At 44.0% G+C, this 26,842-nt stretch overlaps 1 protein-coding gene and 1 long non-coding RNA gene across 3 annotated transcripts in view; both read left to right on the top strand.

The window, feature by feature from the left end:
• LOC306831128 (kelch-like protein 29) overlaps nucleotides 1–26,842 on the top strand; it is a 142,158-nt gene that overhangs the window by 60,543 nt on the left and 54,773 nt on the right. For both annotated transcript variants that reach the window (XM_079355052.1, XM_079355051.1), the window contains exons 4-5: nucleotides 2,096–2,243; nucleotides 6,153–6,683. In XM_079355052.1, coding sequence (XP_079211178.1) covers nucleotides 2,096–2,243; nucleotides 6,153–6,683 — 679 coding nt within the window. The remainder of the gene's footprint in view (nucleotides 1–2,095; nucleotides 2,244–6,152; nucleotides 6,684–26,842) is intronic.
• LOC306831141 lies at nucleotides 20,501–22,658 on the top strand. The gene is made up of 4 exons (XR_013780061.1): nucleotides 20,501–20,986; nucleotides 21,143–21,191; nucleotides 21,388–21,444; nucleotides 21,540–22,658. It is a non-coding gene; the product is annotated as an uncharacterized lncRNA (long non-coding RNA).

The raw sequence follows: 26,842 nt of genomic DNA on the forward strand, positions 1-26,842 counted from the left end.
CGAGAGTACTAATTTTATAATAATGCTGTGAGGAGAAGGGGAAGCATGGCTTGAGAGCAACAGTACAGCTCACAGAGCTGAGGTGGAAAAAAATGCTCGTTTAAAAACAAATCGTGGGCTATGAAAACTCCTCACCTTAAAAACAGTCTGCATTTTTTCTCCCAGTGTCTCAAGTCCTCTCGGGTGGAATCGAGCTCTGAGGACTTTCTCAGAGAGAACCGTCTCAGTATTTTTTCTTGTTGACAGGTAACAGCTGGACTAAAAGAGCTGACAGCCTGTCTCCACCTCTGCCCAACTTCACTCTCTCACTCCATCACTGTTTGCTACTTTGCCTTGGGATGTTTCCCTGCACTTTTTATATATATATATATATATATATATATATATATATATATATATATATATATATATGTTTTTGCCCCCTAGCTCTTACAAACTGCCAGATAGTTTTCAGTATAGATTTATCAAGTAAGTGACACTCGGTGAACATGTCTGTGGGTGTGACGTTCTTGATGACAGAGCACATGTTGTGCTGACAGATTTTTAAAGCTGTGTGTTTTGGCGGTTCCATCTTGATAACGAGTGAGATTTTGTTTTTATTAACAATTTCAAAAAATACAATTGTTAATTTTATTCAATAAGCAATTAGAAGCCATTACATTGTGCTTTGAGAATGAGCATTTTGTAAAGATGAGCATAGCTTCTTTCTGGAATTTCATTTAAACTAATCTCAATATAGACAGTAACATGATCAACCAGAAAATTATTGTTGCAAACTAAATACCATGTAAGGAGTCTAAGGGTCTGATTTACTTACCCAATTAAAGAGCACTAAATTGCGCATTCAGTCCAAAAACGTGCACGTTTGGTTGGTGTGTGTTTTGCAGGTGATCTACTAAGAAATTTTGCATGAATGAAAACAAACCTTATTGCGATAGTATTACAATCAGGCTTTAGTGTGTTCTACTGGCTTACGTCACGCAGAGTTTGGACAGAAAGCAGGACGGCTTCAAGCACAAAATATTGAATAAATGATCTGTGGTGGAGGTTCCCCAAATCCAAACGTCCTGCAGTGTAGCAGCAGGGGGCTGTAGAGGGACGAGCTGTGGGAAAGACGTGTCAGATTTTTGTCAGGATTGGTGAATCACAGCGCGTGTACTAACTTAACTTCTTTGGATTTTCTCCTCCCAGTATTTTTGCAATACGAGGCAGAAACACCCAATATTGCATATTCATTAAGGCGAACGTACTTGTGTGTTGTTTTGCTCATATGAAAGACACAATCCTCACTGCATACTGTTAGTAGATCCGATAGCACATTTTTGCGGGTGGTATCAAGTTTTAAAACTTTAGTAAACCAGGCCCTCTGTGTTGAAGACTGTGAAGCTGTGGTTCATCCATAAAGAAAGCAGGGAGGCTTAACTTCCTGAAATGTCATCAATCCAATACGTAGATCTGCATGTTCATTCGCTGTGAACTGAATTAGCTGGATTGTATTTTTATGGTCTTGAGGTTTATGGTTGAGCCAGCCCCCCCCCTGTTGTGTTTCGTCGCAGAGCTGTTGTGATGCATGATGGGAGCTTAATGAAATGAACTACAGGTCAGGGAGGATAATGGAACAACCGAGGGATAAGCCAGGAGGGGCCTGGGGAACAGGTCTGTCTTTCTGAACTTTGGAGGCAGGCCGAGGCTTGTTAGACTAAAGTGTCCAAACTGAGAATAGGGAGAAGAGTATATTTTATTATAGGCCCAATGTTGAGCCTGTGATCTCACCAGCTTTGGCTCCTCTGATCGCACTTTATACCACCCTACAGACTAAACTATTAGAGGTGGTGCAAAGGTTTAGTAAAGTGACTTTACCTCCACGTACACATTGTCACATAGCTTTCATTTAGTGTTTTGGAATCACATTTTCAATTCTCTCAACCCTGCAACATTTAAAGAGAAGGATAGAAAGAAGCAAAAGAGGCAGATTTGGCTTCTGAGCCTCGGGATGCCAACCCCTGATTTGGTCTTTGCGATGTCTTTTTTGTTCAGCATTTTCTTACGTTTGACTGAACAATCTGTAATCAGTGATGTTTTTCACGCCCTGCAGGTCTCAGGTGTGTCTCCTGGGGAAAACCAGAGTCCAGGACTGCTGCTGGCTCCAGGGGTCAGGTGGGGACAGACTCCCATTAACCAGCTCACACCCTGGGACACAGATGAGCCGCCTGCCAAGCAGCATCGAGACAGCGAGCCCAGCGGTAACGAATCTTACACACACCATTTACACACACACACACACACACACACACACACACACACGTGTACACTGACATTCACGTTCATGTATTCCTACTGATGCAATTTTACAGTGATTTAAATTTGACATCATCGCTGCCCCTGCACGAAGCACACACTAACATGCTTCACTCCAGACAGCGCTGACCAGTGAAACTAATATCAAATGCTAATAAGACATCTTAGATGACTTGACCTACATAAAATCCATGCTTTCATTCACAACATGCATACTGTACATACACAACCATGCATAATTGAATCTACAAACAGCATCTTTACATAATTTAAGATAAATTATGCAGAAAATTACAGGAAGGTCATTTACACATCAAGATTTCAAAAAAAGCAAGTACTATATAATTCCAGATGCCCCTTTACGAGCCCTCCAGTCCCCACTTACTCTGTATTGTTTTTGTCACTAACTAAAGCTGAATTAAACCAATATAAACTAACCTCCAACAGGTCTATTTTGATGTCAACCTTATTCTATTCATGCCCCTTCAAAAAGAACAAAATTGTCTCTGCAGCACATTGAGGAGTTCAGCCAATGTCACAGTTTTTTTTTTTTTTTTTTTTTCTCATTTTAATGAGCTCACCCAGAATGGCGTTGCCCTACAGCAGTTAATTTCCCTCCGTTGCTCTGCTGGTGTCTCATTTAAGCATAATTCTGACACACAGTTTCTGCCAGTGGAATGCCAATAAATCAAGCGTGCAGACAGCTGCTACTCTGTTAGCAAACGTTCTGTTCAAAATCATGTTTTGAGCTGCTGCTGCTTCCTGTTCAACTCAAATCTTTATTGTAATTCTTTGGTTAGTTCGCACAGCCCATGTACAGAGGCCAGTGGCCAGAAAATGGGCGGCCTAGGTTCAAGTCCGCCTTGTAGCTCCTTTTTTTCACGTCATTCCCCACTCTCTCTCCCTCTCTGTCTCTCTCTCTCTCTCTCTCTCTCTCTCTCTCTCTCTCTCTCTCTCTCTCTCTCTCTCTCTCTCTCTCTCGAATTACGACTCAATCCACTGTACTGTCTTTTAAATAAAGGCATGCAAATCCCTAAATACATCTGGAATTAAAAAATTCAAATTGAAACATGGAGCAGTTTTAGTATTTTAACAGTAAAGCAGTTACTAGGAGAAATATTTGTGATTTTATGACGTAAGGATGCAGTTGCTTTAGGGTGTTTATTTTTGACTTGTGATTTTACTCCAACCTGCAATCTCCTGCTGTTCATTGAGGGTCCGGTTGAAATGGAAAATAAGCCCCAGAGTTTGAATTATCGTGCGTAAAGCCTTCTTCATACTTTCCCGGAGCATTTCATTCTTGTGCCTTGGGTGTCAACGTAGCTATGCAATTCTTCACCTACAAACTCTAGCTGGCAGTATGATTTCTATACTACTTATATCAACAGTTTCTTGTTCCACCGTATTCTCTGCGAGTTTGTGTACAGGAAACAATAGTTACTGAAATGGAAGATATCATGTAAAGATTTGAAACACACTGGTTAATGATACATAGAATATTTATTTATCTTCAAGTCATAATTAGGCTTGGTATCTTGCTTCATTTGAAAATGTTGTGACATATTTGAGGAGATTCACATCAGGCTATGTATATAGGCTTCTATGTAGGCGTACTATTGATACAAAACTATAAATCAGGCTTGAGGATTCACTCCCTTCCACCATCCTCTTACTCCTCACCCTGCAGCTCAGAGTGCAGTGTGAGAACAGTGAGCTGCCACCATCCAAGCACACTGGCACATATGACACTCACAATCCAAGCATAGTGTTGAAAATTAATTAGCATGTACAGTTTCCATTATTCCAAACCGTGGCTGGAATTTGCAATGAAGCTCATGTCCACACTTCACCGAGCTGCGTTTCCAGGAAGTCTCATAATTAATCAACTCTTTCTGTAAACGGAGACTTCAATGTGAAGTGCTTTCAATAACGTATGTTATTTTTATATTTTATATTAATGGAGATATTGGTTTTATTTTATCTCTCATTTCAAATAGTGTCATGACAATGAAGTTAATTCCATATATACTCTAAATGCATTCATTCAACCTTTTATTTAAATCTTGAGAGTCACTGAGGTCATGATTTTCAATGAGGTCAAGACTACAACATAACAGAGTACATTATACACAAACAATAAATACGAGTAATGGCAACAAGACAATTGAAAACAGTTACATTTAAAGACAGAGTTGTTTCAAACTCAACGTTTTGAAATGACCCACAGGAAGAAGTCGTGAAGCTTGAAGGGCTGTTGCTAAGTGTTTCATATGAAGGCAGCATAGCTGTTCTACCAAATGAACTGTTTGTTAGTGGAACTTCAAGCTTCAGCCAATGACTGGAACGTGAGACTGGTTTAACAAGGAACTAATGTATGTATTTTACCAATGATGATCATGTAAAGTAATATTGTTTAATGCAAATTGTAAATAAAAGAGGACCCCATGTTGAACTATGTGGAACCCAGTTTGACATTGGCAGAAACACAGAACGATTATTATTATCTAAAACCACACAGTGCTGTTTCTGTGACAGGCAGTCCTGGAACCACTCGCATGATACTGAATCAAAACCAACCTGACCTTGCCTCAGAAGGAGCAAAGTGTGCTTAACAGTATCAACGTGTTAAATCTATGTAACACACAGCACAGTATTTCACAATGTAACACACAGGCAAGAGCAGAAATTGTGTCATTTTTGATAGAGGCAATCGCAGTGACAGATTTATGATAAGCTCTGTACCCAGATTGATGCTGATTTAAGACAGGATTGTTAGAGAGGAACTAATGATTCCTGAATTTTGTCAAAATAGGACAAATAGGTAAATAGTTGTATGGATCATGTGTATCCCTACCTTTATAAAGTGTGACTGCAGATCTAAGGGCTAATGACAGATTAAATACACAAAAGCTAGGATCCAGGTTATCCTTCCCAGTTGCTTTCCTGCAATCTATAGTGTGTAGTGAATCTCAGACAGGAGAAGAAGAGAAGTCCTACAAACTGAACGCTCTAGCTTTTCTGCAAAAAAAGAGTAAAAGTGAAGGACATGCACATAAAACAGAGTGGGTACAGACAGCTCAATGACGTATTAGAAGATCTGGCTTCTTCTCAGGATTCTTTTGTTTCTTTTTTTTTCCTCTCTCTGAGGTTTTTTTTGTCTTTCTCTCCTGCTATCTGTCTCAGCCTGGACCAGTATACCAGCAAGTGTAGTGACACGAATACTGTGGGCTTGTTCTCTCTCTTTTGTAGCTTTTTTTTTTTTTGCGTGCTGTGATTTGGCTTTTGGCCCCTTGGAAGACTGGCAAGCTATTTTTGGAGCTTGGACCCTGGCAGGGAGAGCGAGAGATGAGGGAGTGTGAGAGGCTGAGTAGATGAGGAAGACGGCACATTGGCCCAATAGGGCTTTGTCTTTACCAGCACAGCTTCAGCATCTAATACCTCAGGGTAGATAAATGGTTGGCTCAGAGTGTCTGTGTAAACACAGACTCCTGCACAGATAATAGTGTAGCATGCACGCTTTCACATTCAGAAACGCATTTGTTCAACTTTAGTAATGCTAAGTCTCTTAATCTTTTCATAATGTTGGAACTGGATGTAGGCCTGTATAATGGTGACAAGGAATGTAGGTGTGTACATCGCTTTCAGTATTCGTATAAAAAACAAACTTGTAGTGAAGCCCAGCAGCAGTCTTCATTTAAACATCTTGTGTCAGCAGTCTATGATTGTTTCGGTCTTGCTTGAATCTCCAGCACAATAATTCCATAGAGAATTTAACCGCCTATGTTGTATTGTAAAAGCTTTTGCTGCAGTAAATTTACCTCCTTTTGCTCCTCTGTCTTTTTCCCCCTCTATAGGTCCGTCCTGGTCTGCACCAGTAGCAGTAGTGAGCCAGCCCAGCCTCCTTCCCCACACCTACACCCTCCCTCAGCCACCATCCTTCAGCCACAACGTGACCGTACAGTCACCCGTTGTCGGAGTAACCCCATCAATCCAGACACCTTTCCCCCCCCAGCACCCTCTCATGACTGCCCACTTCCAGCTGACGCCTAACTCCACCCAGCAGCCACCCTCTATGGTTCTGAGCATGCCCGGTCAGGCTCCTTTCCCAACTGCTCAACCCACAGTAGTGTCATCCATCCTAACTGCCCGTGCCAACCGGGTGCATCCCAACCATCACACTGTGAATGGCAACGGGCACTTGCCATCTCACCCCCGCCTCATTCAGCCCCCTGCCCTACCTTTGACCAATGGACAGGCAGCAGCAGCAGCAGCAGCACAGGCTCCACCCTCAGCTGCGGACAATCATGACAGTACTAACGGGCTGCAAATGCTGCGGACTGTCGGGATAGGAAAGTACGAGTTCAGCGACCCTGGACATCCTAAAGGTAAGCACAGACAGGCTCAGTTGCTGCTCTCCTCACAGGTGGATTATTTTTCTGTTTTTTGTTTTTTTTTGGACCTACTTTCTTCCACATATGGAACCTGTCACAACTCCCTTTAAAGGCTGTATCAAAGCAGTTCTGCTCAGCCGAAATCGTCGGCTCAGAAGAAATTCCAAACCAGGGAGCTGTTGGGTATTAAATCAATGTTCTCTGAGCTCTCTGTTCCTTGTGACCTCCCTTTATGCAAGGCCGTGCTGGAATGAAAGACACAGTCCCCTCTCCTGTATTCTCATTCATTCCTGTGTACCAGAGTAGTTTCAGATGCCAACAGTCATAAACAAGTGAGCACACACTCAAGCAAGGGGCTGTTAAAATACAAGCAGAGCCAATTCACTTCAAAGCTTCTTTAAGGTCTCAGAAGTTGTTTTGAGTGCACGTCTGTTCTCTGATACTACTAATGTAGGGTGCAAGGAAGAACATGTTGGCCTGATTTGAAACTTCTGTATCACAGCTGCGTCTGTAACTGTTGTGCTCTTTAAACTGGTTAAACGTGTGTTGTGTCTACAAAGCAGGAAGAGCTTTCAGTCTCTGCCCTCACGTTTCTCTCTCAACCTCCCGAAGCCTTTGTTGAACCCCTCTGTGTTTGTGAAGAGCTGAAAATCCCATCTTAGTCTACAAGCCTTAAAACTGGTGTTTCGTTTTAACCTTCGGGAGTTTATGATGCAGGGAGCCAGAAACAGATGTTTGCAATCCCCTGACCGGCATTCACATTTAATGAATCTTTTAATTGAGGTGCCGATTGTTTTCTTTCCTGAAGTATTTTGATCAATAAAAAGTATGCAAATAAGCTTAAAGATCGCAGAAAAGCAAGGAAATGGATGATGAGACAAACTCCAGTTTTGGACCAGTCTAATCAAATGGGAGCTTCTTTGCTCCTGTTTTGAATAGCATGTCTTAAGCCATTAAATATATCCAGATGTATTGACCTAAAGGGCTGATTCAGTGGAAGTTCAACTGGATTCTGAGCATCTCTACACAGAAAGGTAGTACAGGGAGGGAAACACTGTGGGAGTGTTGATATTCAGCAATGGAAACGCATTAATCAAAAAGTTAACTCATCAACTCAAAAGGCAAGCCCACGTATTTATTCTGTGCATCAGAAATGATAAATAATCCCAACACATTGACAAATTGGGTTTTAGTCCGATAAATGTTTTGAAAAAGTCAGAACGACACTCGTGTATGCAAAGCGTGGCGAGCTCTTCGATTCGACTGGCATACAAAAAAGAAATATATTTTATTTTGAAGAGGAAAGGAAGGAGCTACAGGTAAGAATTCAGAGTTTCTGCTGCCCTATAATAGGAAAAGTTCGGATCAAAAACTAAAAACAAATCTAATCCTGGGGCAGAAATCTTGAGTTACACACACACATCTGCCCTTCAACTTGGCAGCAAATAAAGGCAGCTTCTACACAGACAGTGTGTGTGTGCATGCTTGTGGTCTACAAGCATGCACACACACACACACACACACACACACACACACGATTCACTCTGTCCCAAAGAGTGCATTACAAACCCTCATAGCAAACAAACAAACTTTACACCACATAACTCCTTCATTCAGGCTGACACCAGTCAGGGCTTCTGGGGTGAAAGCCAAAAACATAATCAATTAAGTGCTTAAACTCTCACTGTGCTACTTACTTATGAGGAATACTTAATGGAATTACATTCTTGAAAAACGTCCAAAATATGCTCAAGTTAAATCAGTCTAATCAAGAATTAGCTGACTTTTCTTTGGGGCTTTTGAATAATCAAAGACTGGTCATGTCACACAGGAGGGTTTTCAAAGTAATACAACAGAGAGTTTAAACAGAACAGCCTCTTCTTAGCATGTGAAAAGCTTGAATCTTTTATATCAATGCTAGCAGGTGCTCATCTGCAGAGGAGGTTTTGTGGCTTTTTAAGTCAAATGAGAAGCAGTTTTTTTTAATTTATTTTCTTTACCTTAATCCAACTGTGTGTGTGTGTGTGTGTGTGTGTGTGTGTGTGTGTGTGTGTGTGTGTGTGTGTGTGGTGTGTGTGTGTGTGGTGTGTGTGTGTGTGTGGTGTGTGTGTGTGGTGTGTGTGTGTGTGGTGTGTGTGTGTGTGTGTGTGTGTGTGTGTGTGTGTTTGTGTGCGTGTAGTTCACTCCTGCCCAGCTTCTTGGGTTTGACTGCACAGATGTTTTTGTCAGATGTCGGCAATGTAGCCAAACAGTACGGCGACAGAAATCAGACTCTGTGTTTGATTTGTTTTGCCTTCAAAGGGAGCAATTTGTCTTCACTCTGCGCCGACAACTGTGTGCTCGCTCTCTGCGTGGGTGTGTGTCTGTCTAGGACTCTGTCTGTGTTTCTGTTTTCATGTCATGGTGTGGTGTTTGTTTGTGTGAAGACTCACACAGAGCAGCTTGATGGCAGCTTTAACCTCATCACCTCCTGATATATTTCAGTCACTGCCTACTCTACCTCCTGCTTCCTCCTTACACAACAGGATTTGGTTTTCATCAGAGCTGCCTGTCAAAGTGGGCAAAACTCTAAACCTTCAAACCCATTGTTAATTTCAGTCACACTTCCCACTCCCCTCTCAGTTTTCTTTTGTCATGTTTTTGCTGAAGTAAACCAAATTTGGGTGAGCTTTCATACTCTTAAATAATCTCTCCACATCTTTCGCCTGAGCTGTAGCAATCACAGCCGTCAGCACTTTTCGTAAAAAACTCGGGGATAACAGTGGATGTTTGAAAAGGAATATAAAAACCAAATAATAGGAGACAGCGTGGCTCGAGAAGGAGAGACAGGATAAACATGAGAGAGTCGCAGAGAGGAGAGTCGGAGTGTGTCTATTGAGCGAGTCATTAAAAATCGACGTCTGTCCTGATGAATATCAGCCAGGAGAAACTCGTGCAGAGCTCGACGCCACCCAGCACATTCTAAGTAGCCTGCAGAACGCCTGTTTGTTTTATAAAGTTTACTGGTGCTGCCACTCCAACTATTTATATATTTGTATATCTTTATATTTAATTTGAAGCTTGGCCTCCACCGAGATCTGAGAGAAAATGTTTCTAGCTGTGTTATGGTTATGTTGCATTTTTTTTGTTGTATCCAAAAGCCTTTAAAAAGGAGAAGATGAACGGCGGACTCTGAATGTATTCAAGCTGTGGTTGGATGGACGGGTCACGGTTAGATCTGTGGGCTAACCTGCTGGCGCACTGAGAATCTGAAGCCACAGCTCCACTCTCCTGTCATGTGAAACATTTTTAACGCTTCCTTCCTCCTCAATGTCATTCCCTGGTCCGTTTGTCTTCTCTCCTTTCACACACACCTTCGTACGGGCAGAGATGCATGTAAGCACACGAGGGCGAAACACACTCAAATGCATGGATTGAGTGTACATGGAGTCTCCAGTGTTATTTTACTATCTCTATTTTTAGCTCGAGGTGCAGTAAGCTCTTGTCGAAGCCAAAATGAAATTCACAAGAGCTGCGGATGTTGCAAATTATTAATGAGGTTGAAATGTATTCAACGTGGACTCACAATGTGCAGCTTACTTTCTCAAATGAAAACACACAGTAGCAGAGCGCGTTGGTAACCATGGCACACAAGTCCATTTGGGAGCTACATTTGAATGATAGAGACTCAAACATCTTTTATTTTTTCAAACAGCAGAGAGTGGCAGATGGAGCTGAACTTATTTCTAAAAGTGAATCAGAATGAGAAATAATTCATTCCTATTCGTTTAATTTGGGCACTAAATTTGACCCCCTGGGGGATTAATCAAGAATATATACATAATTTTGTCTCAACGTTTCTAAGAGTGGCTTCCAATGATTTCATGGTTTTGAGTACAGTAACATCTCTCCTCAAACAACTAAAATTTAACAGTTATATATATATATAGTTAAATAAAAGGCAATGATAAAAGTCCATTTTATTCAACTATGCAGCAGCTGGACCTCTCAGTGTAACATGTTCTTTCTAACTGTCTCTATGCTGATGCCTTCCTGCTTCATACTTTATTTCTTTGGCATGACTGGTCTTTTTTTCCACAAATTTTTTTCAAATCTACTCGGGGTGTTGATTTGCCAAAATGCTTGTCATAGTAGTGGTATTACCTGAAGTGTAGGTTCTGCGGTTTGTCAATGTCTGCATGTCGTTTTTTTCGTTTGTCCTGCACCTTCTCGTTTCTCAGTGGTAAAACGCATCGCTTCCACACGTCAGTGGAGCATCGACAGCTTCAGAATCGTCACTCGCAAATAATGCTGGTGGGTTTTTTTTTTGTTGGTTTTTTTTGCTGCCTCGGCCATTTTTGCTTTACTGAGGCAGCGAGCTGATAATGGGGGTGCATGGGACGATGGTCTCTGCAGTTCCCACTACCGTTACATCCCTCGTCAGCAGACGTGTCTTAAGTCTCAGAAGGAAAGCTTCTGGCTCTCCTTTCTCTCTCTCGTTATCATACTTTAAAGGAGCGGAGGCTCTCCACGAGCTCAATACATTATATCCCCCCCAAAGTAGATATAGGGATGGTGAATAGCTCATTAAGATTGATGATTCCTCGTCCACCTCATACAGAACGCCTCGCCGGCTTCATTAATCACCAGGACTTTTTCAGATAAAGCCCGGAGTCGGCACAGTGGCATGACAGGGAGGCTGACAGCCTCAGCCCTTTGCGTGTGTAATCACACACACTGTGAAGCCGAGGAGAAGGCACAGTGTCCACGCCTCCCTCCTTCCTCTATACTCTCCTCCCTCCTCCCCGTCCTGTCCTCCTCACTACAATTTTGTGTCTGTTTCTTTCACTCCCGTTCCCAAGCTGAGCATCCTTTCCAGGCCCCCCACCACGCTAACCACCTGCTACCCACACTCACTTACCACCTCCCTCTTTATTTTCTCACCTCTTTTTTTTTTTAAATATATATATATAGGCAGTTATCGACACCTGCCAACCTTTTCGCTGAGCCTTTGTTAGCTTTATATCCAGCAAAATTTCCCCACTGAGTCTTAGGTCAGAATAGCGCAGAAGAAGGGGGAGGGGGGGGGGCTTTTGGGTGGAGATAATCCCACACACGTACAGAAAATGATTGTGGATGACAGAAATGAAAGTCCATCATGGTGGCTCTCATTTAACACTATAAAACTTCATACATATCACAGTCGTACTTTCACAAATGTAAGATGCAGAATAGTCTTAAACTCTTTTCACACGTTCGAAAAGCTCCTGAAAAACTCTATGCGGAGGAGCTGTACATGTGAATGGAAACCCAAGCCAAATTTTTCACACAGACTTCACCCTGCTTAACAGGGACAGTCTCCTGCTGTGAGGTACATACGTGAGCAGCTAGATTGGAAGGATCGCCGAAGCAGTCCTCCCGTAATTATGTAGCTTTTACCAGGAGTGCACATTAGAAAACAGCTTTAAAGGAAAAATGTTAAGGATGACAGAAGTATATGAAGTAAGTGTAGATTTCTGTCAGGGTAAAAGGAAGCTCCCTGTTAAATGAGCCTGAGTCTCATATGCCCTGTGCCAGAGGCTTTCTGATATGACCCATTAATCACCACCAAGTCAAATGTTAATGCATTACTTCGCATATCAGTCATGGAATAGGCAGCAATGCATTATTAATGAGTCCAAGTGTAAACACAGCAGATGATAGCAGGAAGCCAGTCAATAGTGGATGTTTCTCTCTAATGAGAAGTGTAATTGAAACAGAGAGAGAACAGCAGCAGATGTGCTACAACATCTAAGCAGATTTATCAACAAGAAGTTCAGTGCACTTATACTGCACTAATGTCCTTGGCAGTGTTGTAGTACTTGAAATCAGCCTTGACTCCAGACCCGTCTGCAGACCAATTTTTTGAAGGTCTCAAAAGGTCTTGTCTCGGTCTCAAACTGGGTGGACTTTTGATTTAAATCCAGATCAGATCAGTCTTGATCCAGATCAGTCAAGACCTCCATTGATAGGATTCTTTCTCATGTCATTGCTGCGTTTAGAAGGAAAACACCCCTTACTAAAAGAAGAAATAGCTTGATTTCATTTCTGGTTTGATTTTCATCCCCCGGTTATGGCTGATATCTCCCCAGAGTTACGGTCTAAGTGAGTGACGAGCCTGCTGCACACGACATGATTTGTCTGAGATATTTGGTTTTGGGCTTGACTTGATTGATTCACTTTGCTGGAGTCCAGGATAAAAACAAGTATTTTATTATACAACTTTACAAGGATGTGTACAAGCTGTAAGCAATGAAGTAGTGGACACGATCTACTGTAAGTTTATTGAGCATTTCAGCCGGGTAGTGGATAGAAAAATCATGAAATTCAAAGATTACTCGTCAAACTCCACGTGAGGCTCTGGGAGCTCATGGGCAGTCCTCTTAGAAGACTCAGAGGTACAAGCCAACCCCAGCAGGATCCTTTTTGTTTTCGGTGCTTACAGAGTGCTGTTTTGAAGGTAGGATACTTGTTACGCTCGTGTACACTTGTGAAGAAGGAGTGTGAGAGTGAGAAGGTTTGGCACTGCTGATGCTGTTGTTTCCAGGCTTTAATTGGAGGCAGCCGAGGAGAAAATGACCTAATCCATTTCATTAGTACTCAGAAGGAGATTACACTTCATATATCTCAGGCATATTTGCTTGACAAAAATCACAGCCCTTCTTTAAGGGCATTTTCAATGAGTGTGCTTCACATATGATATAAAAGGTGTATAATCCAATTGCAGATCCAATAGTTTCCTTCTAAAGCGTAGTTCTACCCAACATGAGAGCGAACATACATTTGCTAACACCACGACTTGTTGATAATATCCGCCATGCTCCCTATAACTGCCACTGTAAGCTGTAAAAGAGTCCCAGCAGATGTGATTCATTGACAAGTTTTGTATTTGTGTTCAGTCATGCAGAAGGACAATAAGGAGGTACGTACATATTTAAGAATCTGTGCACACAGATTGCAAATAATGTATGGATTTGCTCACCATTAGCACCCAGGCCACATACGCCTCCTCCTGTAATGTCTCTGCACCCACACTTAAAGAAGTACTGGTGTGGAGAGTGTTTTTTAAAAGACAATGTGAAGGATTACTTTCTCTGCCCCGGGTCATACAAGAGCCTGTCTGGCATTTCATCATCCAAAGTCTGAGTGTACAGGTTTACCTGACCGGGAGCCTGGAGACAAGTTTGATATTTGTTGGCGTCATGAAGATGTGAAATCTTGATTTTAGTGAGTGCTGAAGTAATCCAGTGAAAGCTGATAGACAAGAAGCAGTATGTGGAAACACAGTTTGTGTCTACTTTCTCTGAAAAGGGGGCATCATTTTTTTAGACAAGCTCTATGACCAGATGATTACTTCCATTTGAATAGCCTTGTTTAGTCGCCAGGGTTGATTTTTCTGCAGAACTCCGGCAATTGTAGCAATTATAGTAACTTAGCATTTTTGAATGAACCAGGAGGATGAAGATGTGCTGCCACTCAGTTCTGATCAAATCCCCTACACGCTCATATGTTATCTACACGTTGCAGCCACTTCTCATAAAGGACACATCTTATTCGGATTATTGTCCCATGACATTGTCTTACCTAAAGTTGTGTGTGAGTGCTGGTATTTGTAGAATAAGTTGTGTGTGTTTCGCTCCTGCATAATGCATGGCTGCGTGTGTCTCCCTGCATCAGTGCTCTTGTGTTTCTGCACTATGACAATGTCATCTGTTGGGAGGTAGATGAATTATTGAACCCAGGCGGAGTTTGACAATGATGTCCTGCATAATGCTTCGCCAGAAAGTTTGTGAAAAGCTGTAATGAGGCCCATTCTCCTCTTTAAATTAGAGCTGGTTTATAGTAATATACTGAACTGAAGGCATTTCAGAGTAATTGTAATTTGTTTTAAGATGTTAGGTCAGTGTGGTTATGAACTCATTTATCTAAACACATTTTATGAGCAATGTAATCATTTTTGTGTCTTTGTAATAATTACAGTCCGATCAAAGGCTGTTGCTATGGAATAGTTTGTCCGTTGCATCTTGTATGTAAAATGGAAATACAGCGTTTGGCTAATTTAACATTTTTTTGTGACTTGAATCGATATTTAGTGAGCAACCCAATACAAATTGTGGTTCACCTCCACCTGTATTGCAGCTACTCTCGTGTACACTGTTTGATTGGCTGTCATTTGGCAGCATTGCAATTGGTTGTCAGTGCACCAATCAGAGCCTTCATCTCCACTACATATGAGTCTGATATCAGCGTCAATAAAGACAATCAAAAGGCAACTTCTAATTATCATCAAATCATGATCATTCATTTTCCTTCTTTTCATTAACCAGCGATCGATGATTCCCTGTGAGCAAGAGTATATTTAACGTTTCCAAAACTTGTATTGTACTATTGCAGTGCATACAAATGTTAGTCCATAGAACCTTTATTAAATTAAGTTGTTGTTTTTTTTTGTTTTTTTTTTTAAATCCCTCTCTTAGGCCGCTAATCTCCATTTGTTGATTGACTGAAGCCGAAGTTTCCTTCTATCATGTTGACAACTAATGTTGGGTCTTTATCTTGTGTCACCTTTCTGCCCCACACTCTTCATTTCGTGTGCTGGGAGGAGCTTTTAAATAACATTTGACGTTTTCTTTGAAAAGCTGACACCGTTACAATTTTAACGAAGGGACAAAACAACAGAAAAACACAGTAGCCGGTGTAAGCAGTGTGTATTGTCCAAAAGTGATGCAGGTATCCAAAAAGAGAGGTTGAGGCAGGCAGGAACACTAGGTATTAAATAACAGTAGAACATCCTTAAAGAAGCTAGCGAACAAACTACTGGTTCTTAATAAAGCTGACTCATGCTACCATTGGTGGTGAGCAGACGATCTGGCAGAGAGTGGATGGAAAACCGGGTTTATGAACACTGCAGGCTTGATATTTGAATTGGAAACAGGTGAGCAGTGAAACACAGGAAAACACAGGGAAGGCTGGACACCATCAGAATGATAGACAGATTTGTGATTGAATTTGAGTTCACATTAAACTCTAACATTCGTACGAAGCAGTCTTAAAAAGTGGTGTTGGAAAAATGCTAAGAAAAAACGTGTTTGTTCTCATGGATGATTTGAATTACACAAGAATCAGGAGTGGATTTCTTTATTTTGAGTTTGTAACGCCTGACCAAGAATAATCTCCACAAGCCTCCTTTTAATTATTTTGGAACAGGAGTTCTGTCCCAGTTATTCCCGTAGAAGAGTTCGTCCCGAGGTATCTGCTGCAGGTTAGACTCACTTATGGATTGCAAGGAGAGAAAATGGATTATCAGTTTGTTATTTCTTTTTATGATTTACTGGATGAAGGGAGAGAGAAATATAATGAAAACTATCTATAATTGCAATATTCCGTTATATTATTTTGACTTTGATAAATTATTGATTTTTTAAAATTATTTATTTACCAACAATGTTAAAAGGATAAATTAGACCAATCCTTGAAATGTAATCAGTTACACTACCAGCTGTGATGTCTATATTTCTGTATCTTATTTGTTACTATTGTCGTAGTCATCCATCCAGAAACTGTGATTATGCTGAGCTTTATACTGGCACAGACCACAGCAGTAAAAAATATCATAACACTGCAGACAGAAAGACTCTGTACGAGGACACACATTCCTGAAAGAGTTTCTTGCTTGTGTTTTTAGAATATAAAACCTACGGTAAGCATACAATATACATCAAGGTAGCCTGAACAGAACAAGACTAAAAGCTAAAAGAAATTTTATGGCAACCCATAGAAACAGAAACTCTCTAAATGTGGTTAGTGGTAAATCCTTATAGACTGAGGTTAAAATAGCTGCATCAGCCATGGAGAAGATGAGCTGGAGCTGTAATGCCATGACTGCAGCGCTAAAAGGTTTTTTTTTTTACAGATTTTATTCTTGGTGTTTTGTGTCTTTATCGTAGTAATGGGAACGTAGATAGTGCTGGAAATCTGGAAGTGAGAGAGTGAGGAATGACATGCAGGAAAGGAGCATCAGGTCAGTTTTGAATGTGGGCCTTTCTGATACGGGCTCATCAAAAGAGGATGCAGGATTATTTTTTTTTCTTTTACTGTTGTCCCTGAAACAGCCAACGATTCGACGTAGCTCTTTTTTATTAGCCACAGGGGTCTCCTCTTACTGAAACCTGTTTGTCCCCATGTCTTGCTAATGAGGATGCACCAACCCGGACCAGAGACAGAACTTCTCTTTATTTAACTTTACTAAAAAAAACAAAGAGAACATCTCATGACATTCTGTCACATTGTTGCAGCAGGTCATCAGATGCTCACAGGGCTTTATTTGTTTGCTCTGAGTTTGTTCTTACGTTGTTGGTCTTATGTTTGCCTTGTTCTGCTAGTGTCACATTTGTGTCCAGAGTGTGCAGAAAGGTCCTTTCTTGCAAGCCGATTGGAGAAGGCAACAAAGGGCCCAGATGTTGCCTTTGAGGGGCACAAGTTCCCCTCCCTCTCTGTGTCCCCCCCCCCCCCCCCTCCCTCCGGCTCAGTCCAGGCTGGTTAACAGTGCAGTGAGGCTTGATCTGTAAGGCTTCGCAGATTGGAGCAGGGGGGATATAAAGTGTCCTCATCATGGCCTATTCTACACGGCTGTATAGCGCTACTACTGCCTTTCAGACGGAAATCAGGAAAGAAAGTCTGGAGGAGGCTTCGAGGACTTTTGGTGCCTCAATGAGCTGATTTCCTGAGGGCCGGCTCGTGCCGTTGAGATGTCTGCAGAAATGAATGAGGCTTTGATTGTTAGAGATGCTTCACAGACTTCTGAGTAATTGAACCTTTTAAAGAAAGCCTGGCTTAAAGTGTTTACATCTAAATCTGTACGTTTTTTCTTTGAAAATTCTTTGAGCAATAACAAAGGATATACATCACTGTGAGATTATATACTGATCTGTCATATTGCTAATTTCTTTGCTCAGATTTTAGAAATTCTTTTCCGATACATTTTTAAACAAAATATCAAATTGCTGTTTCATTTTCTTATTGATTTCTTGAATTATTTCTGTATGGACATTTGTATCTGATGAGTTCTTCTCTCTTGTCCAGCTAAGACAAACATGACAAACATATATTAAAAAAGTTTATATTTTTTTCAAGATGTATATTTGGGACCTTTTTTGCCTTTTTTTAAAGGGGGGGGGGGGGGGCGCCATGCAGCAAAGGACTGAGGTTGGATTTGAGCCCACAGCTGAGAATGAAGACCGTTAGTTACGTACTGTAACTCCAGATTCTATGAGTATAGGCGCAGCCCTCTAAGGCTATCGCTATTGGGTTTATCCCTCGCGCGCATGCGCAGCACTGAAAAAGTTGTAGTCCACGCCCACCCACGATGTGGGCCCCTCCCACGGTCAACCTGCCGGTATATAAGCGGAAGGGACCGTGTGTTCTGTTCCCCAATAAAGGGCTTTTCTTCAGCCGTTACGGAGTCAGTGGGGCCCACCGCTTAGAGGGCTGCGCCTATACTCATAGAATCTGGAGTTACAGTACGTAACTAACGTTCTATTTCGTATAGGCTTCGCCCTCTAAGGCTATCGCTATTGGGTTAGAGGCGAAGCAGGATGTAGTCAATGCCACACTGGGTCCGGAAGGTACCACAAGCACAACAACACCCCGAACAACCATTTTCCGCCTGACAGCATCAGGGGAAAAAATGGAACATCCCACTCTTACGCAGACAGAGTGCTGAGCACTGAGTGAGACATTGAGAAACGGGAGGCATCCCGTAGATAAAAACGCACAAAAGAGCACGGAGAGGACCACGAAGCTGCAGTGCAGATGTCGTCCACCGTCACGCCCCCGTGCAGGGCAGCCGAGGAAGCAACTCCCCTGGTGGAGTGCGCCCGAATGCCCGCCGGAGGCTCAGCTCCTGAGGCTATATAAGCCTGTGTGATGGCGTCACACAGCCAGTGTGACAGCCGCTGTGTTGACAGGGGCTGTCCCACAGAATGTGCCCTGTAGTGAACAAACAGCTGCTGAGAACAGCGTATGGCAGCTGTGCGCGCAACATAGCATGCCAGAGCGCGCACTGGGCACAGCAGGTGGGAGGTCGCCTGCTCCCCAGATGTATGGGGAGGAGGAAAAAACCCCTCCAGCGTGATCACTCGCGACTTGAACCCGCTAGTGATAACTTTTGGCATGAACGCCGGGTTTGGCCGTAATACAGCCGAACTACCGTCCTCCTGAATCCTGAGGCAGGACGGAGCCACAGAGAGAGCTGACAGCTCACTGACACGTTTTGCCGACGTCAGAGCTAAGAGCAAAACCGTTTTAGCCGACAGAAAACGTAGGGGAATCTGATCCAAAGGCTCAAACGGCGCCACAATCAGTGCGCGCAGCACCAGTGCCAAATCCCATTGCGGGGCCAGGCTGCGCACCACCGGCCGAAGCCTCTGTACCCCTTTTAAAAACCGCTTCACCAGCGGGTGGCAAAACACCGAACGGTCACCAAAACCTTCGTGGCATGATGAAACTGCCGCCGTGTATGTTTTAATAGTGCTAAATGCCAGATTTCGGTCCACTAAAAACTGGAGGAAAGAAAGCACTTGAGGCAGAGGACACGCAGTAGCGGAGAGTTCTCTCTCTCCGCACCAGCGTTGAAACGCAGCCCACTTTGCGGCGTAAGATGCCGTTGTAGAGGCAGCCCGAGCGCCTTGAATAGTGCGCACCACATCCTGAGCCAGCCCCATACTTACCAGATGTGTCCGTTCAGCGGCCAAGCCCAGAGACGCTGGCCGATGATCGGGTGGCTCGTGAGCACGCCCCCTGCCTGCGAGAGGGCATCCCCTCTCCAAGGGATTTCCCAGGGCTCGCCTGACGTCATCTGACGTAGACACGGGAACCACATTGCATGCTCGCGCAGCGGGGCGATCAGAATGGCGCACAGCTTCTCCTTCCTCACTCTGTCCAGGAAGCTCGAAATCAACGGGACAGGGGGAAACGCATAAATGAGCGTCCTCGGCCATAGCCGATGCGAAAAGGCGTCCACCCCGAGAGGAGGGTCGTCCTTTGCGCTCAGGGAGAACCAAAGGGGACATTGTGCATTTTCGCGTGCTGCGAACATGTCCACCTCTGCTCTGCCGAACCTTTCCCATAACTGGGAAACCAGGTCTGCGTGAAGGGTCCAAGATCCCGGATGAGGACCCCCCCTTGACATGATGTCCGCTCCCCGGTTCAGTTCGCCGGGGACATACAGAGCACGGAGAGAAAGAAACCGTGTACTCGCCCAGACCAGCAGCTTCCTGGCTATGCCGAGAAGCTGGGCTGAACGCACCCCGCCCTGGCGATTGATATAGGCGGCTGTCGCCCTGTTGTCTGTGCGGATCAGCACATGATGATTCTTTAGCAGGGGGAAGAAGTGAACAACTACTTCCCACACCGCAAGCAGCTCCAACCCGTTTATGTGGAGGGACATGCGCGCCGGCCACACTCCTCCTACTGCTCGGGACAGACACGTCCCTCCCCACCCAGAGAGAGATGCGTCTGTGAACACCGAGATGCGTGACGTAGCCCTTCCCAGGGGCACCCCCGCTGACGTCACGCGGGGATTCCCCCAGTGGGCCAAGTCCAACGCAACGGATAAAGGAACGCGAAGCAGACGTCTCCGCTGCAGCCGGGGATCGATGCGTTGACGGATGAACCACCGCTGCAGACGTCTCATGTGGAGCAGGCCCAGAGGAATAACAACATGGGCTGCTGCCATCATGCCCAGCAGCCGCATGACATTGAGAGCTGTCACCGTGCTGTGTGGCTTCACTCGGCTTAACTCATTCTCCGCCATTGACGGAATATTCCGTCATTTGGAACCCAACCGTTCCCCGCCATTGACGGAATATTCCGTCAATTGGTGTTTTCAGTGTAATACGATAGGGGGCGCTCTGGCGGACATTGTGAAAAAGTTACAGGACTGTGGGGTCAAAAACCAACAAACAAGACCACCCGCGGGAAAGTAGAGAGAAAAAAAATAAACATTTTCTTAGTCCTTATTTTCCAGCGGGCGGAGTTCTATCAGTCTGTATGTGAGTTTGACGCGCGTCAAAAAGTCAACATTAGCCGTATAGATATGAGATAAAAGCTCTTGAACAGTACAAACATGCCGGCGCCAGCAAGGAGATATTCGGCTGCGGAAACTACAGAGTTAATTATCGATACAGACTCTGATAATTCATTTTTTGACCTCCGTGAAACTGATCTGGATGAAGACAGCAGCGGCGACAGTGAATGGAGGGATTCAGGACGTGTCAGAGGTAAGATATGATCACGTTATTTTTTGATTCACCATGATAGCATATGCATCTGATAATTCATGAGATAACGTGACGTCGAAATAACATATCTCTCAGTTTTGTACATAAAGTATGTACAAAACGAATTTTTGACGGACATTTTATTGTAATTTCCAGACACAGAGTCCAGGTCTCCAAGGTCCAGACATACACGTAGGTGCAAGAGGTGAGTCATGATAACATATTTTATTTAGTTTGATAGTATGTTACTTGGATTGTATGATTATTAGATACTACAAGACAAGAGCATCTGCTAACTTGTGAGAGAAGATAAAAAAAGAAATAATTTAGCTTTCATTTTGTACACAAACTATTTACCAAATGAATATTTGTTTGACATTTTACTGTCATTTTACACACAGAGTCCAGGGATTCAAGGCCCAGGTGTCCTTTATACAGACCTACCCAAGGTGAAAAAGGTAAGATGTGATATGAAGAGGCCGAAAAATAACGTTTCTCTCTTTGTGCACATCACACTGTTGAATAAAAAAAATGTCTTTCTAATTATTTACAGGTCGAACACAGCAAAGAGGCAGAGGTCGGACCTGTGGATCTTATGGGTGTGGTGGAGGTCAAGTACCTGGTGACCAAGCAAGAGGGTCTGTAAACCAGCCAGGTGCAGGTCCTGGTCCAGGTAATCTGATGTGGAAAGAAATGAACTGGCAGCCAAAAGACTTTCCTTTTCACTGAGAATCCTGGACCTCTAAATGATGCTGCTGCTCTTGATCATATCATTCGTAAGCCTGACCTTGAAATGTACTGGTCTACAGATGACATTTTGGTCACCCCCTACTTCAACAAGGTCATGTCCCGCAACCGGTTTGAAATCATATGGAGATTTCTACACTCCAATGATTATGAATCAAGGCCAGCAAATAGCACTGACAGGTTGTACAAAGTCCGCCCTGTCTTATATTACCTTATATCTAAATTCAGTCAAATGTATCAACCTAACACCAACATTTGCATTGATGAGGGTATGCTTCTGTGGTGTGGACGGCTAGCGTTCAGGGTGTACGATCCCCAAAAACCTGTCAAATATGGGTTCAAATCCTACATCCTTTGCGATTCTGACACAGAGTACTGTTACAACATGAAACCCTATTGCGGAGAAGGCACTTCCCTGGAAGACACAGCTGTCTCTCTTCTTGATCAGGTTTTTGTTCAACTAATGTTTTATTATTGAAAATAATAATGATATTTAAGTGTTTGTAAAAACAAAGTATTTCTGAGTGTATAAGAGAAGAAAAATGTATAATATAGTTTGTAAATGTTGTAGTGCTACACTATTCAAAGAAAATTAATAATTTTATGTAATCATTTTTATTTATTTTAGTTATTTATTTTAAAATATAACTGTAGTTGGCAAATGAAAGTAAAAAGAATCCAAATGTAAACTCAAAATCACTTTTTTTTCTTGAAAATAAGTGTGTTTTACAAAAGTGCTGTTTTCTCAGCTTTTTGTCCGGAATGTGGTTTTTTTGTGAAAATGGCCGATATTCAAGTGCTGATAAAAAAAGATTGAATGAAGTTTGAATAAAATAGTTTTTTGTATATGAAAGCAGAGGCTCTGATCTTTCTTTTGATGTATTCAATATTTACATATTCAAAGAACAAAATATTCTGTGAGTCTTGAAAGATTGGTGAAAATGGTGAAAAAGGCTGGCGCTGGCTGGCAAACATTCTAGAATTCTCTGGCGGGGAAAGAGTTAATAATCCTCTCAGCGCCTCCACCCTCTGCTGGGAGAGCCGCGCTGACATATTGGCCGAGTCCAACATCACCCCCAGGTACATTATGGACCGAGATGGGATGGGGGAGCTTTTCGCCCAGTTCACAATGAACCCCAATCTCGACAGATGAGACACGAGCGCCCTCGTCTGGAGAGCTGCTTCCTCTCTGGAGCGAGCCAGTAACAACAGGTCGTCCAGATAAAATAATACTCTCATCCCTGCCCGGTGAAGCGGAGCCAGAGCTGCTTCTATGCACTTGGAGAAAGTGCGCGGAGCCAGGGAATAACCGAACGGCAGACGGTTGTATTGATACGATGTCCCCTCGAACGCGAAGCGCAGGTACTGCCTGTGCTTCGGGAGGATGGGGACATGGAAGTAGGCGTCCTTTAGGTCGATGGACGTGAACCAGTCGCCCTGGTGAACACACTCCAAAACCCGTTTGATTGTCAGCATATGAAATGATCTGACCACAATTGACTTGTTGAAAAGAGACAGGTCGAGGATGGGCCTCATCCCGCCTGTCTTCTTCCGCACGAGGAAGTAGCGGGAGTAATAACCCCGGCTCTCCTCCTCTCGCTCCACTCTGGAGATGGCATCCTTCGTCAGGAGCTCCTGCAGTTCTGACCGAAGAGCCAGGCGCCCCTCCCTGGATGGTATGATCGTCTCCACTACCCCATTGAATTGTGGAGGGGGAGACGCAAACTGCAGGGCGTAACCCCGTTGGAGCAGTCTGTCCAGCCAGCTGTCCAGGGAACATACATCCCGCCATACGGAGTAATGCTCCGAGAGCGGGCGTACCTGTAGAGGAGGCTCCGCCCCCCTGTCCATCAGCCACGTCAGAGCCCCGACCGCCGCTGCACATGGAGCGAGCTCCCGTGCAGCCCAAGGGGGGCCCGACTCGAAAGGGCTGTTGGGGAGCCCGAAGAGGCTCACACACAGAGGATGGAGACGGAAGAGACAAGTCCACACGACGTACCAAACCAGCACTCGTGGGCTCATGGTGGCCCCCCACCTGTCCACCGAAGAGCTCACCTCGTGAGGAAACACTCCGATAAAGAGAGGACCGAGGGGATGGCATGCATCTCGCGACAGACGTTGCAGTTGACTCATACAGCCCAGCTGGTTTTTCTGCAAAAAAACGAGCTGGCTGTACGCTCATTGTGGGAGGTGCGGAGGTGACAGGGCAACATGACTGAACAAACTCAGAACAGGAGCCCATGGAACCAGTATTAACTGCTTTATTATCAATACCGCTCATACACTCAACACCCCCCACCTCATGTCAGCGCCGCCACTGCTGCCTCGCAGGCTGGTCGGCGGGGGAAGTGGCAGGGCGTTTTGTACCCCTGCGTGTCTGCGCTGGTGGGGGCTGTCGCCGAGGAAACTCCTCTGGACGGGAAGCTGTCGCCGCAGCTGGACGTCCTCCTGATCTATCAGCCCGTCTGGCCTGCTGCCAGCCGCGCTGTATGCCACCGCGCTGACGTGGCCCCGGCCTGCTCCAACCAGCATGGCGGCGGAGCCCCTCCGCCTCCTCTGCTGCCACCCGCAGACTATCCGCCAAGGCCCCGAATTGTGGCCCGAACAGCCCCTCACGGCTGACCGGAGCCTCAACAAGCTGCCTCCTGGCAGCTTCGGGGATGGGTGACCGCTGGAGCCAGAGGTGCCGATGCACCTGGGTCTGCCACGTTGCAATCCTCGCCGTCGCGACCGCAATGGTGGCACACAGAGAAAGGGCAGCACTGGATGCCTTTCTGATCTCCAACGCCTCCTCTGGTGCCATTGTTGTAGACTGGACCGCCAGTCTCGACATAGAATGGGCTAATAAGGACAAATTATTAGCTGCAGCAGAGGCCTGGTAGGCACATTGGTGCGACCTGTCAGTCAGGCGCGCTGTTAACTGATCCTGGCTTGATGGAGGGACAGGACGTCTCCCCAAGCCCCCCGCACGGACCCCGAAAAAAGCCGTCAGGTTAGCCTCCAAAGGCGGCACTGGAGGGAACCCACGGTCTGTAAACCCCTCCACTTTTGTGATGGATGTATAGGTTGCGACCGGAGCCCTCAGGAGCTTCGGATCCGCCGCTGCCCCCTCCTGATAGGGGATCAGAGCCGGGAACCGCGGCCACACCGGGTCCCGCCGGACCGGCCGGAGAAGCGGAAAATCCCCCGCCATCTCATCGATTGGCTCCTCCTCACGTGCCATCGGCACAGTGAGGCCCCGTCGAGCTGCAGCCGTCCTAATGATACCTGGCAGCTCCTGAAGCAGACCCCCCGCCATCGGCGGGAGCTGTGAGCGGCTCTCAGCCCCCACCGATGGTGGGGGCTGAGAGCCGCTCGCAGCCTGATTCCCAGGAGAGCCTGGGCAATCTGACTCGGTGACGGTGTCAGGTGCATCCTCCAGCTCTCCCGGCAGGGAGAGGGGAGGAATGGGAGACCCTGACACCGATCCACGGATGGAGTACGGTGAATCCGCAAACTCCTCTCCATGGTCCAGCATGTCCATCTCCCGACCCCCTGCGTACTCCCCCACCTGCCACACCGGCTCTGCCGCAACAGCGAAGGTTTCCACTCTCCGCTGCAGGTCATCACGGGGAAGGCGTAGACAGCTGCTACACGTCGCCCGTGAGGTTAATGCCAAGCTGGCATGCTCCGGCCCGAGGCAGGCCTCACAGAGACGGTGAGAGTCAGCCGGCAAGATGTACCCGGTCTGACATTGAGGACACACACGGATGGAGGTGGACATGCTTAAGTTCTGTTCTTTTTGCAGGTGCTTGTGCATATTTAAACGCCTGAAGAAAAGAGGGAACAGAACACACGGTCCCTTCCGCTTATATACCGGCAGGTTGACCGTGGGAGGGGCCCACATCGTGGGTGGGCGTGGACTACAACTTTTTCAGTGCTGCGCATGCGCGCGAGGGATAAACCCAATAGCGATAGCCTTAGAGGGCGAAGCCTATACGAAATAGAACATAGTCTCTGTACATGGGCCGCACGACTTAACCACTAGACTATCTGAGCTCCCAGAAAAGTTGATCTGAAAATAAAAATGTATAAATGCTTTTCAGAGCACTCGATAAAAACTGTTCAAATCTAATTCATATCTGCTCATATGAATAATATAATTATTCATTGCAATTCTTACTGTTAAAACGATTGGACAAGTCAAAATAAATAAGATGTAAGGTCAAACAAAATATGCCCATAATGTTCTATTTATAATAAATTTTAATTTAAAAATGTTGTAAAAATGTTTAAAACATTTCCAAATGTTTGTAAAATTATAAAAATACATTGTCACATATTAGAATTGTTTTAATGCTTTTAAAATATATGTTTAGTTTGATCCAGCGACCACAGAAGAACAAAACTATATATATATATATATATATATATATATATATATATATATTTTATAAAATAAAAATAAATGCAATCTATAATCGACAGTATTTATTGAATCAATCTTAATCAGAAATGTGTTGTACATTCTCTAAACTGCTTTTGGATTCAGAGAGATTTGAGTTGCAGTAGTTATAGCTTAGCATAAAACATGTTCCTTATTTTAGTCTAATGTGTTAGATGGTATTTCCCCTGTAGTTTCAATCCTTTTGTTTTTTTGAGATTACAAAAACAACCTTGGAGAAAAACTAACCTGCGGTCTAAATAACAAAATCTCAAGGAAACAGTAAAATATCAATGAGGACTATTTTAAAAATTAGAATTTAAAATATAATGACTGTAATTATAAAGTACAGAAAAAAAAATAGTATCCATCTTCTGATATAGAGACATTTTCATGAATTAAGAGCATATCTATGAGATGCTTAGTGAGCATTGCGCCTTTTTTTCAATAAACAGCAAACAGGAATATAATTCTTACTAAAAAAAAAAAAAAAAAAAAGGAGGTTTCCAACAATCTGCTGCTCAAATCACTTTCTTCTGGTTTGGATTGTGTGAAATAAAATTAAGCTCTGATTAAAAACTGATCATTCAGCTATGAACTCAAGATAATTAGTTTGGCAGAAAATCCAGTATTTTAATTAAAGCAAAGATATCAATTCATTATTATTTGATCTTTGATGTGATTTG

This window comes from Symphodus melops (assembly GCF_947650265.1).
Source record: "Symphodus melops genome assembly, chromosome: 1".
Classification (NCBI taxonomy): Eukaryota; Metazoa; Chordata; class Actinopteri; order Labriformes; family Labridae; genus Symphodus; species Symphodus melops.